The following is a 13,531-nucleotide window of genomic DNA, read 5'->3' as shown; positions in this document are numbered from 1 at the left end:
ATTTCCACTTCTATGCCGCAATACACAAAGAAAATATCCACTTGAGTTCCCACAAAAACAATAAAATATCACATTCTGATTATTCCCTCTGCTCACCATTTAAACAGTAGTGTCTTTGCAGCATCCACTTTGTTCAGTTTACATTCTATTATTGCCAAGGCAGTCAGGATATGTGCTTTATCTTTTTCAGACTCAGCAACAGACAACGCTTTTTCATAGGCTGGTAAAAATTAATTGAGGGAGAAGAAAAAACACAACATTTGTACAGCCTTTAGGATAGCACGATATCACAACAGAGAGACTACTTTAGGTTCAGGTTCACTGTATTTTCCCAACTCAAATCATAAGCAGAAGATAAAAGTAAGTTGACTAAGACTTTGGAAGTAACTATGTTTGGAAACACCAGATTTACTCTTTAGAGCCTGGGAGTTGTTTAACACATAGCAAGTAGAAACAGAAATGAAAAGCAGCATTGGGACATTCAGAAAATTCCTGCTAGAACATGGTAAAAATGAACCCTGTGATAGCTCATTTACGAAACAGTAGTTCAGATGGGCACACTCATTCCAAATACAAAATAAAATTATTTAAAACACTGGGCTGACTGTTCCTTTGTGAGCACTTCTACACTGATTGTTGCATATACCTTTTCATGAAGTTCCACATCTCAGAAGTGTGCAACATGACAGTACAATTATATTTACCATTAAAGCTAAAGTGCTTTCAACACCACAATTATCTCCTATGAGAGAATCATTGAATAATTAGGGCTGGAAAGGACCTCTAGAGATCAACACCTCTACCACAGTAGGGCCACCTACAGAAGGTGACACAGGACCTTGCAGGTGGGTTTTGAATGTCTCCAGAGGGGAGAAACTCCACAACCTCACTGTGTAGCCTGTTTCAGAGCCATCCTCAGTGTAAGAAGTTCTTCCTCACGTTGAGGTGGAATCTGTATTTTAGATGATGTCCACCATGCCTTGCCCTGTTGATGGGCACCACTGCAAAGCGGCTAGCACCAGCCTCTTGACACCTGCTTTTGAGACGCTTATATTGATGTCATCACCTCTGTCTTTTCTACTCTACACTACAATTGATTCTTCCAGAAAAACAATTTAATTTGAGAACAAGGGAGGCTCAGAGAAAAACAGCTTAATGGACAAGAATCCCACACTTGAAGAAATTTATTTTTCCTTACTACATTTGAGCAATACTAGGACTAATAGATTTTCACAGAATTATAGAATAGGCTGAGTTGGAAGGGACCCATCCACATCACAAAGTACAACTGTGCAGGACACTTGAAGAATCACATCATGTGCCTAGACCATTGTCCAAAGGTTCTTGACCTGAAGAAAACATTGGCTCTGTGATGACTTCCCTTGGGAACCTGTCGAAGTACTCAACCACTCTCTGGGTGAAAAATCTTTTCCTGATATTCAACCCAAACCTTCCCTGACTCAGCTTCAGGCCATTTCCTAGAGTCCTGTCAATGGTCGTGAAAACAAAGAGATCAGTACTTGCCCCTTCACTTCCTCGTGAGGATGAAGACCATAATGAAGTCTCCTCTTAGTTTCCTCCAGGCCAAACAAATCAAGGGACCTCAGCTGCTCCTCATAAGACTTCCTCTCTAGACCCTTCACCATCTTTATAGCCCTCCTCTGGATGCTCTTGGACAGCCTAATGTCTTTATTTTATTGTGGTGTCCAAAACTGCACATGGTACTCAAGGTATTAAATAGTTGTGGCATTTATACTTACACAATAGGACCAAAAGAGCAAAACACTGAATGTCAGCTAGGTTGGTTAGACAACAAAGTTTGTTAAGATTACCCGCAAAAGAAGTGTTCCATAATGCTCTGAATTTTACCTTTGATACTTTCTTCTAAGAGTCCTTTCTTGAAGTAAGCTAATGCTAGCCCCACAATGCCATCAAACTCTGTTAGGGGTATTGATGTGTAAACTTCAATGGCCTCATCACACCGCCCAAGAGCACTGCAAAAAAAACACCCAGTCACTGGTAGGAAGGATGCAGAAACAGCTGTTATAATTCAGACAAACTGTCCTTGAGGACCAGTGCCCTCTATTCCATAGCAGTTTTAAACAGACACCTAGAAAAGAGCAGTATTAGGACAAGAATGTGCAGTAATCCCCACCCTTTGCCTGGTATAGCAGTTACCCTCTCGAGCTATCCGTTGCATGAAGAACAACTGATAGGAAGAAGTCCTCCATATCTCCATGACAGCTGTATATAAGGCAAATGACTTAATGATCATCACAGTGCAGGGAGAGAAAACAGCAAAGGAGAAACATGCAAAATGCAAATCAAGAATTTGTTTGGAAAAAAGCAAATCATGCACACAGACAGGAAAATGCACACACAGAAAGATTACAGCATTCTTGTTCTAAGACCACTATGAAAAGAATAATAGAGGATTGTATTTATTAGAACTACTTATCAGTTACTAGAGATTTGTTCTTGTGTAAGTTGCACATATGAACTAACAGACATACAGCTTGGATGTGAGACTTTAGGAGTCTAAAGAGCTTGTTCTAAAACCTTCCCTGAAGTTAATGAATTATCACTTCGTCACAGGTTACAAGTTTCAGTGTCACATACAATAACATATGAGGTTTCCCCAGGGAGCTGACAAATATTTAATTAGTAGACCTTGAGCTATTTCATATCAATAAGAAATTTGAAAGTCTACATACTTAAGTCCTGCATTCCCTCAGAACCAGAAAGCAGAAAGGAACTTAGAATTCTGAGTAGGACTACAGTATAGAGATTTATCAGCAGAAAGACCACACAAGTATACAACACCCCAGCCTCACATGCTTCAGGTTATGAAAGTCAATATAAATTCAAAGGCTAGATAGAACGGCTTTTGAACAAACCTCGAAGCAGCAATTTTATTCAGAGTAAGCGTATTACACATTTTATCATTTTAAAAAATCCCACAGCTTATTGTGCAGACAATATAACAGACTACACTATGACATGTTAGTACCAAGCAAAGGATAAGGGAATCACTGATACACTACAGCCTGTGAAGACATACAGCAATTCCTTACAATATGATTTTTTTTTTATTACACTACCCATTTCTGGGGCAAATACAAAGTTCAGTCAAACCTGTTTCCAAATAGGAATAATGTTTAATAGATGATTTTTAGCAACCATCTTTCACCTTAAGCCTCACCATATTTTGTACTGCTGCTTTCACTACCTCCAAAGCTGAAGTTAGGGGCTCAGAAAGTCAACAGACACTTACCAGAGTGACCTGCCATAGTTTTGCATTGCTGTATTGTATTTCTCAGTATCCTCTGAGTTTTTCAGCAGTGAAGCTGCCCTAAAATTAACCACAATGAATGTTACTTATCATGTGACTACAAGGTGCATATTTTGAGCACAGTTTTCAGAGCAAAATGAATAACTGTTTTATACAAAAGCTTTTCTATGCTAATTAAACATAAACAGAGCCTATTTTACTGTTTTAATGCATCAACAAACCAAATACTGTTTCATTTGCCACCTTTCCCTCTTTGAAAAGAAGACAGAAGAAAAAAACCCCAAAACAAACCCAAAGGCCAACCACCTCCACTAATTAGAGTGGGATAGAGAATAAAGCTAAAACCAAGCTTGATTTCTCCTTCAATTTCATTTAAATCACACCCAGTGAATTAGTTAATGTAATGGTAAGATTTACAAGCCTTAGGACATTACTTTTCTGTGTTCTGCCTTTCCAAATTTTATATAGGAACCTCCACACACACACCCTACAAAACACTTAGTTCAAATATACTGTTGAACAGAGAAAGTAAAGTTTATCTAAGGAAAAGAAAAACCCTTAGGTTTTTCAGCTGGTTCATGGAAAAGGAGCTTCTCTGAGCTTTCCAAGGGTGTACAGTTTACCTCTCATAGGCATAGGCTGCCTGCTGTTTTAGATCCAGATACTCATTCAAAAACCCAAACATTGTGAAAGCAGAAGCATCATCTGGATTTCTTTCTAGAAAGTCAGAATTGACAATGTAGGAAAACAAGATCAGTAAGCTGTGAAAAAGCATTACAAAAACATTGCTACATTGAAGCTACAGTACATGCACTGAACACTTTGCCAAATGCTTTTGTCAGCTGGTCATGAGAAAAATTTTGACCGGCTTGCAGGCAAATACAGAAGAGACAGATGACCCAAAACATGACACCAGGGTGGCTGAAAAATGTTTAAAATGTTATGATGTAACACTAATGCATAATGCACTCAATATATTTTAAGTTTTTCAGCAGGCAGATTTTTTTAAATGAAATGGGAAAGTATTCATCTTGCATTGACTCTAGTAAAATACCAGTAAAATCTTATGTTTTATTCTTAATACATTCTGAAACAATTCTGTACAATGTGCTGTAGGACATCCCTGCTCGAGCAGGGAGGTAAGACCAGATGACCATTATGGTCCCTTCCAAGATTAGTAATTTTTAAGTAATTGCTAAGGCACAAATCTGTCAGCTGTCAACTCATCTCAGACTAGTAACTTTTCTCCCCAGAAGAGGAAGGAAGGCTCTCCAGAGTCCCCTTAAGAACAAGGTACAAAGAAATAACAGTCTCACATTCACGTCTCATTTACTGTGAGCTATATTTTCTAGCTCTCAAAAGTCAGCAACAGATTACTCAAATGATTTCTTTACAGGAATACTTGCAGACTAATGAAAATCTGCATTTCCTCTACCTGCTTTCCAGGCTAGACAAATCCAGTGGGGAGGCTGGTTTGGAATCATGCACAAAACCAGAGTCCATCACCTGCTGAAGGTTACCAAAATCATATGCTTGAGAATATTGAGTTACACAGCACACAGGAACAATCCTGTGCACCAAGCTTCACATCACAGAGGACCTGGCACTTATCTTCACCTGCACATACAGACACATGCAAAGGGAGTCTGAGAGCAAACACCCTATGAGAAGCATGACAAGGCTCTGGTCCCTATTTTCGTTGGTATTTGAAACAACTAGAAGGAATAAGCAGACAGAACCCACATCCATTTCATCGCTGTGTGGTCTGCTTACCCTGTTTCAGTTAGTTTAAGCTAAAAAGCCTCTCACCACCTCAGCCAGACCTCTCTTGTTTAGAACTAGTGCAGGTGTATTTATTCCTTCTGAATGCATGTTAGGTGTGACAGGTTAGAGAGGTATTTAAATTACCTACCTGTATATTTGCTCAAGACCACTTGGGCTGCTGGTATAGCATTCATTTGAACAATGTTATACAGATACAGTTCAGTGTTTCTGTTGGCTTCATCCTGCAGCGTTGAACATACCCAGTGGGCATAGCCTTTTGCTCCCTCAGTCTCAAGAAACAAAGAGACACCCCCCAAAACAGGAATCATTAAACCCGCTCAAGATACAGCAAAATAATTGCAGATTATAATAATACTAATTCTTTGTTTTAGGACAGAGTTTTGGCTAAAAATCTGCATCAGTGTTAAACAGAAGAACACACCAAATTGAATCCCTCCACATATACTTTTAACTTGCCATCTGAGCAAAGCAAATACTTACATTCTCATATAATGTGCTGCATGACTGTACACACAATAGGCAAAAAAAAAAAAAGCTATGAAAGACTAAGTCCTCCACTTTTTTTTGGAACACAGGGTCCTGGCAGTATCCTTGCTCTCTCCAGAAATATTTTATGCCTTTGATCTATGTCCAATTCTGTAGAACATGGAGAATATTTATTCATGACTTAAAGAGCTGATTTCTTGAACCCTTGGGACTAAAAACTTTTATAAAGTAACTGCCTGCTATACAATATCAGCATAAGTCAGCAACAACATGGAAGCCATACAATCTCATTTGAAACATGACTGTAGCAGTTTCAAAACTCAAGACACGCCTATTTTAAAAAAATAATCTCCTAAGTGGAGAGACTGGATGTACAAAAACTTCAGAACAATACAACTATTACACTTACATGCATACTGAGTTCAGTTGTGTGCCTGAAGAGATCCATGGTATCATAGCTGCCTACAGTCTCTGCAATAAGAGCCTAGAGAGAAGCAAGAGCTGCTGTGGTCATGTACTTAAAAATTATGACAATGACAAAAACCTTACCTCATATTATGTCAGGCATATCTAGAGCATTCAACATGAACACACTTTTTTCTCATAGCCTACAAGCAAGATTGGTTTTAAAACCAAAATGAACTCAGGAGAAACACAAGCAGTCTCCACTGTATCAGTAATTTAAACTTTGGCTGCTAGTTCTATCTTCAGAACAAAGACTTGCATGTATTAGAACAATTTATAACAACATCTGACAAGAGCTGAATTTCAACATGTGACGATGCTAGTTCTTTTCTAGAATCCAGTTTTCAATTAGCTATGATTAGCAGGTGAGCAGCATGGCATTATGAAATTCACCTATAACAATCATAATAGCCACAAGTATCTCAACTATTCACAAATGACCTAGATATCAGAAGGAGCATGTGAGCTATCAGTGGCAGGGGAGGAAGGGACTTCCCAGAAAATAAGAAGTGCTTTGTCCCAGGTACATTAGAAGCTTACTTATTCTGACAGTGGCATTAGAAACGGGGAACTGAGATGAGAGTGGAGTCGTGCCATTTAATGAACTAGTGGTACAGCTGAAGCTGAAATAACTATCACCTTATAAAGACAGTGCTCTGTGGATAGCTGTATATAAAAAGCCTCAGAGCATAGTGATTGTTTGGTTAATAGCTTGTTAGAGAACTCACAATATCAGCCAGAAAAACATCATATGAGTGTGTCTGATGAGCACAGTAGCTTCCATTGTATTACCACTATGGAAACAAAGGAAGTAGAAGCACTCGTAAACACAATTTTAGGAGCATGAATTAGTGCCAGTTACTAGGCTGAAGTTAAGGTTCTTCAACAAATGTTTTTGTGTGCAGTTTCATAATTTTTCATCATACCTGTCCAATCCAACACAAGAGGTAAGAAGGTTCCAGAGACTGGGCTACCTTGAAGGCTTCATGAGCTTGCTGTAGAACCAAATAAAACACTGCTGTTGAACTGTCTGGTATGGTAACAGAGCACTTCTGACAACACACAAGTATTAACATGCAATAGTATTAGAAGAGACTTAATGGACTGAATTAGGTCACTACTAAAAACACCTTCTGTTCCGCAGAGAACAACGCATTGCCCAGAGAAATAAACCAGTTTAGTCTTAAAGAAAACAAAACAAAACAAAAAAAAAAAAACAAACAAAAAAAATCAGAAAACAAAAAAAAAATTAGAAAACTTCACAATATCAAAGTTTCCCTCCCTTCTAAATATGCTTCCTTCCCAGCTAGAGAATTCAGAAGCTAAATGAACAATTTAAAAATCTGACTCTAGGAAGATCCAGTTTTGAAAATTCACTTTTTTATAACACAAACGTATTTTCAAAAGGATAAAACTGATTATCATCCACAAGTCATTTCCTTATGGCCTACACATGCTTAAGAGTTCCTCCCTCAATTTGGCACAAGGGGAACCAAGTCTTAGCATTAGCAGTCGTAGCAGTAAGTAGTCTGTACTATCAGGTTATTTTTCTTAAAAATAATTTTGACCATCACATTTCCAATCAAACAAGATTTCTGTAATTTCAACGAGCAAATAGGACAGGATGTACTTTAACTGCATGAGAGCTCCAGACTTCACTTAATATGCACTCAAATTTTTCTCCAGAGAAACTCTGAAAATTAGAGTGTTACAGTAAATCATACATTTGCTGATGAACAGAAAGTAGGTATCTATGGGAACTCAAACACTGGGAGTTCAGTCCATGACCTACAACTAGAAGTTCTTGGCCAAACCTGGCATGCCTTGATTTGACTAACCACTTCTCTGTCCTTCCATAAAGTTCTCATTACAGCTGTTGGAAAGCAGTTTTGCCAATTCAGCAGAAGTTCACAATTCACCTAATCTTAGCCCCTCCAGAACAAATTTGTAATTTATCTGCATTTCTCAAGTGCCAATCTAATTTCTTTTGAAGGATGTATATTTTTTGAATTTCAAAGGGACATTTGAAACTGACACTCCCATTCCCATATATACACCCTTAAAAAAAAGCAGAAAGGAAAACTATACTTGAGGATGGGAAATAGATTACCTCAATGTGTCCAGTTGCCAGATATAAAACCCCCAAGTTGGTCCAGGCAACAACATTCTAAACAAAACAAATAAAGTTAAAACCAATATATTATTACACTCCTCAGAAATAGCAGTGCATCAGGGGAAATGTCTTAAATGCCCACTTGAAACAGATGGCAGCTGCCTACAGCACTTACAATTTGCTCAGCTTGAACAGATTTGATGAACGAATGTTGTGCAAGAGCATAATTCCCAATAGCTGGGGGAAGAAAAAAAATGGAGACCTCGATGTAACTGAATTTCAAAACACCATTAGTCAAGCCTCCTTCTAACTTAGGATGTTAGAGATCTAGGGCTGTCACTGAAGACTTACCACTACAAGAAGCAACTACACCAAGTGCATTCCAATAAAGATGATTTTTGCTGTCAAGTCTCACAGCTTTTTTGAGACACTGGAAGAAAATGAAATGTGGATTATAATGATTAGGAGAGCAAAAATTATGAGGTTATGCACTTACTTATTCAGAGATGTAGGTTTTACTGTGTACAGGGAGAATATGCAGAGAAGCATGAACAGCAGTTTAAAGAATGTACTAGGAAATATAGGCAATACCTGCAAAGACTTCTCTAACAGTTCACTGATCTCATTCATGTCAGTGCCCACTGCTGTGAGGTGCTCTGCTTGGCGATAATAATTTATTCCAAGATCACACCATATGCTCGGCAAAGACATCAGTTTTAAAGCTCTGCCATAACACCTACAGAAACATGAATCATAGAATCATTATTCTGAGTCTCTGCATGAAGAGCAGAAAGCTGACAAAGCTTCAGAAGAGTGCTTAGAAACCTAAACGAAGTAAACATGCATAAATACAAACAAAACCAGACAAGAACTTAAAGCAAAAAAACCCAACTAATATATTTTCATTCAGAGACTTACTGTGTGTCTGAATCTGGTCTAACGGTAATCTGTAGTGCTCACCACTAATGAAACCACAGGTGTGGTTATGTAGGTGTGCATTAAATCAAAGCTCTGTCAGTTACATTATGCATGTGTTTACTTAAAACAAACATCAATCATTTTTACAGTTCCTCAGGCTTCTCCTAGGAAGTACTGGACTTTAGAGATCATGGTTGAGATTCACCAAGCAGATGCATTTCCTGCCTTACAGATCCAGCTGAAAAAATTTCAGAGGGAGTCACAGAACAGCAAATTTGTCACAAGAAATATTTTACAAGAAAGAGGCACAGACAGAAAGCTGAAAGTATTATCTTAGACTTCCATTGTCCTGGGAGAATTAGTCAGCAAATACCACAACCACTTCATTTAAACAGATGTGATTTGTGGAACAGCAGGGAGAATGTAGTCATGCACCTGGAGACAGAAAGGAGAAGAGCAGGTGCTGACAGCACTGTGGCAATACAGGAAACATACCCTGAAATAAGTAGTGTAATTTGGAAGAATCATGAGAATCCATTTACCCAATATGCAGGTATCAAGTGATCAGCATGTCTTCCATTTTCTACAAATTAACTAGTCTAGAATACTTGATACTCTAGGGAGTCTTAAACAGCAGAGAGGCTTCTTAATAAAAGAATATTACCTTCCTCCCAGTATGAGAAGCTCATTTTTCGTCAGCACCTGTTTGGTTGCATTTTTACTCAGAAGGGATCCTAGTACTTGAACATTCACTTTGGCTGGTGAAATAACATGTACACTAGTACAGGTATCTCCTAACAGTTTCCAGAGGCAAGATACATCAGGACGGTGCTTTACTGCCCTACAATTATAAAGAAAACACATGTAACACCTACTCAGATACTTCAACATCCTTTTCTGAATAAAAGTGACACTTTGAATAGCAGCACAACCTCAAATGCAATTAATCAGTAAGGTGTTTGATTTAATTCAGTTTCTTCCTATTCAAGTTACAAGTCTAAAAGATCAAAATTTGAAAAGAAATAACAATAAAAAGCAACCAAACAAAAAACACCCCAACATGTCAGCTGACTACATGCACTCTTGCATTTGTCATATTAAAAGAACTACTCATCTGCAGAAACTTGATGGACTTTCTCCTCTAACAGCAGTTATTCCAAGGTTTAATTTAGTACATCTTATATGAAATTCAAAACAAAAAGACAGAGAGGAGGAAGGAATTATTTTCCTCTTATCCATTATTTTTGTAGGAATACACTCCTCCCAGATCCATATATCAGCAGAACTACACAAGAGAACTCTGTGTCACTTCACACATTTTCAAATGACTCTCTATATTTGAAAAGAAAAACATAAAACTCTGTAATTGCCATTCATTTAAGCAGCCTATGTTTAGAATCTGTAATGGTTACTCAAACCATTTTTAATAAACACATTCTTACTTCTAGATTAGAAGTTCTAGTCCATTTGATTCAGTCTAACTGAAAATTTTCAAACTCTTATTTTTAAATAAATTTAAAAATTTAACTCTTCTTTTTCTGCCTGTCAACCCACAATCACAGCAGAAATTAAGTAAGTGAATGTTTAGTACCAACCTTGTAAAATATGCAAGGGCCTGCTCTATGTAATCCACAGCCTTCCTATCGAAATAGTTATCAAGGGCTGATCTTGCCAGCATGAGATAACACTCACCAAGTCCTGAAAGTAAGAGAAAATATTCTCTGTGAAAATAAATGCTTTTATGATATGGCTAAAAGTACAGTGGGGAAAGAGCCTGGAAGCCAGGTCAGCATTTCTGCCTTGTGCAAAAGTCTATACCCTGCATACACTGTAACAAAATCAAAACACCCACAATGCTCCCAACAAAGACTGCTTTTCATCTATCTTGTGAAGTGTGAACTGTAGGATCATTTGGCTATTAAAATAAACCAAATTCATTATTTAAAAAATAGCATTTAAACTTTGCATTTATCTTCAAATATTAAGTAAATCTGAGAAATCTGCATTGTTACACCTTTGACAAATACACCAATTTGCAGTTTACATGCGTGAAAAAATCAATCCTGAGAAGCAAAAGGAGTAAAGAATGACAGGGTAGGCAAAAAGGAAAGTCTTCAATGAAGAAAACCTGAAGCCAGCATTATTTAATTCTATTTATATATGAATTTACTTCATATGGTGTATTGAATCTGGCTGAGATGGAGTTAACTTGTCCTATAGGAACCCTCATAGTGCTGTGCTATGTACTGGTAGCTGGAAAGGTGCTGATAAGGAACCAGTGTTTTGGCTGCTGCTGAACAGTGTTTGGAACAGCATCCAGGCAGTCTATACAAAATTCACTCCTTCAGCATTAGGATTAGGCTGGGGATAGTCAGAATCCTGAGAGGAGACATAGCCAGGACAGCTGACCTAAACTGATCAGAGGGATATTCCATACCACATTCTTATCTGTTCAGCATAAAAGCTGAGATAAATGTGGAAGAGATTGCGGGGGGGGGCACTTGTTATCACATTTGTTTTCTGAAGCAATGACTAGGCAGACTGAAGTCCTACTTCATGAGAAGTAGCTGGACATCACCTATTCATAGAAAGTTGAGAATAAATTTTGTTTTCATTTGCTTCTTCACGTGGCCTCTGCATTTGCTTTATTAAACCACATTTATCTTGACCTATGAATTTCTTCAATCTTATTTTGTCTTTTGTTCACATCCTGCTGAGAAGGGGAGTGACAGAGTAGCTTGGTGGGCAGCTGATGCCTAGACAGGGTCAAACCACTGCAACTGGAAATAATTCCCACTATGAAAAAGGAACTGCATCATAGGTTAAAATTTCTAACATTTTGGAAATAGTAACTGCTTGGTTTACACATTTGCTGGCACTAGCAGTGATTCTGTCCAGCCGTAAATCATTGGATATGAGTACCATTCATTCTCAGATTATTTTGACAGTTCTGAAGCTACCCCCCTCATGCTATTGTAATCCTCCACCTATACCAAAATAGAGTTTTACAAGAGTCTTTATCTTGGCTCCCCAGAAGACCAAGATCATAAGCTTATCAGATGTCAAGATCAAAAAACAAAATTGATTTTATTCCCCAAAATTATATGAAAGATACGCTAGAATAGAGGCAGAATAAGTATTCAGTAGCACAAAATCAAAACACATTGAAAAGATGCAGTGAAGTAACAGCAGTAAAGTTATTGACTCAACTACCAGAGACTATGTTTCCAACAGCTCAACTCAGAAACTGTTCAAATGGATCAGAACAGTTGAAAATAAACACTGATGGGACAGTCAAAGAACTTCAGAATGTTTTAAGAAGGTCCACAAAATTTACAACATTGGTCCAAACATCATAAGAAGTCTCAAAGAAAGTGAAGGCTGTTTGGAGACTTAAAAGGATTTACAGCTAACAGACCAGAGATTACAATGTGAGCCTTTATGAAAGAAGACTCAGGAGGTGTAAGAAATCAGCATAAAGGCAACTATGGGGAGGAATCTTGATACCATGTACTTAAGTACTCAAAGCATTTTAGTACTAGTAACACTGTCAACTGCTACCTACTGAGACTGAAAAAACCATATGCATATGTACATACAGCATCTTTGCAAACTGCTGCTACAGTCAGCTCTTCCCTTCTTGCCCAACAACTAGTAAAACTGCCTGAATGCAATACATTCCAACTCCATTATGGAGCTTTTTACCATGTCACGTTGGTCTTGAAAAAGCTAGTGGAGTTATAGAGGAGGAGGTAGATAAGTCAACCACACTGTAACTTTTTCAGATTAAAAGCCCACTGTTGTAATAATAACTCAATATTTCTGAATTAACTCTTCCAAGAATCAGTTTAGATTCACCCAGAAACCAGAAGGCCTTACATACAATGAAAAAAATAATTACAAATTCAAACTAGCATCAAGTAGCACCTGCTTCAGATTGGTATATGGGACGAGAATGATTGAAAACTAAGTGGCAGAGAGAATGCAAACAGAGCAATTATTCATTTTTATCAAAATTTTATACACTCCCTGAATTATATAACTTCAGAATCACAGTTCCATAATGAAGAAGTTCCAATTGCTCCATTTCTCTCTACTTCTACCTGTATCCTGAAGGTCTCTACCCCTGCCACCTGTAATGCTTGTGAGATTTCTTGGGATTCACTGCTCTTTTTCACCACTTGAAAAAGTTCAGAGGGGTCTGAATCACTAGACTAACACATGAAGTGAGGAATGCATGGTCAGGAGCAGAAGGAAATCAGCCCACCTCTTTGAAATTGCAGTCTGATTTCATTGCCTGTTGAGCAAGTATTTTACTGCTTAGGTAAAACTGCAGTCCTGTTAGTGGGCTTCCTCTGTGTCTCTTCAGTTCTCCTATTCATTTGGCCTGGTAGCCACATAGAATTAACTACCTTTCATACTTACTTGAAAGAGAAATAATCACCCACATTCATCATAATGTAAGAGTTTTT

General features: G+C 37.9%; 1 protein-coding gene across 2 annotated transcripts in view; it reads right to left on the bottom strand.

Annotated features, from left to right (window-relative positions):
• The window catches only part of SKIC3 (SKI3 subunit of superkiller complex), a 48,394-nt gene that overhangs the window by 16,457 nt on the left and 18,406 nt on the right, over positions 1-13,531 (bottom strand). For both annotated transcript variants that reach the window (XM_026795081.2, XM_014268893.3), the window contains exons 18-30: positions 10,655-10,757; positions 9,724-9,900; positions 8,733-8,877; positions 8,493-8,571; positions 8,317-8,378; positions 8,139-8,195; positions 6,955-7,023; positions 5,973-6,047; positions 5,205-5,346; positions 3,916-4,009; positions 3,275-3,352; positions 1,870-1,994; positions 97-220 (exon numbers count right to left, since the gene is read on the bottom strand). In XM_026795081.2, coding sequence (XP_026650882.1) covers positions 97-220; positions 1,870-1,994; positions 3,275-3,352; positions 3,916-4,009; positions 5,205-5,346; positions 5,973-6,047; positions 6,955-7,023; positions 8,139-8,195; positions 8,317-8,378; positions 8,493-8,571; positions 8,733-8,877; positions 9,724-9,900; positions 10,655-10,757 — 1,330 coding nt within the window. The remainder of the gene's footprint in view (positions 1-96; positions 221-1,869; positions 1,995-3,274; positions 3,353-3,915; positions 4,010-5,204; positions 5,347-5,972; positions 6,048-6,954; positions 7,024-8,138; positions 8,196-8,316; positions 8,379-8,492; positions 8,572-8,732; positions 8,878-9,723; positions 9,901-10,654; positions 10,758-13,531) is intronic.

The sequence above is a fragment of the Zonotrichia albicollis genome, chromosome Z, assembly GCF_047830755.1.
Source record: "Zonotrichia albicollis isolate bZonAlb1 chromosome Z, bZonAlb1.hap1, whole genome shotgun sequence".
NCBI classification, from domain to species: Eukaryota; Metazoa; Chordata; class Aves; order Passeriformes; family Passerellidae; genus Zonotrichia; species Zonotrichia albicollis.
Note: the sequence above shows the minus strand (reverse complement) of the source record. Positions and strands in the feature narration are given on the sequence as shown.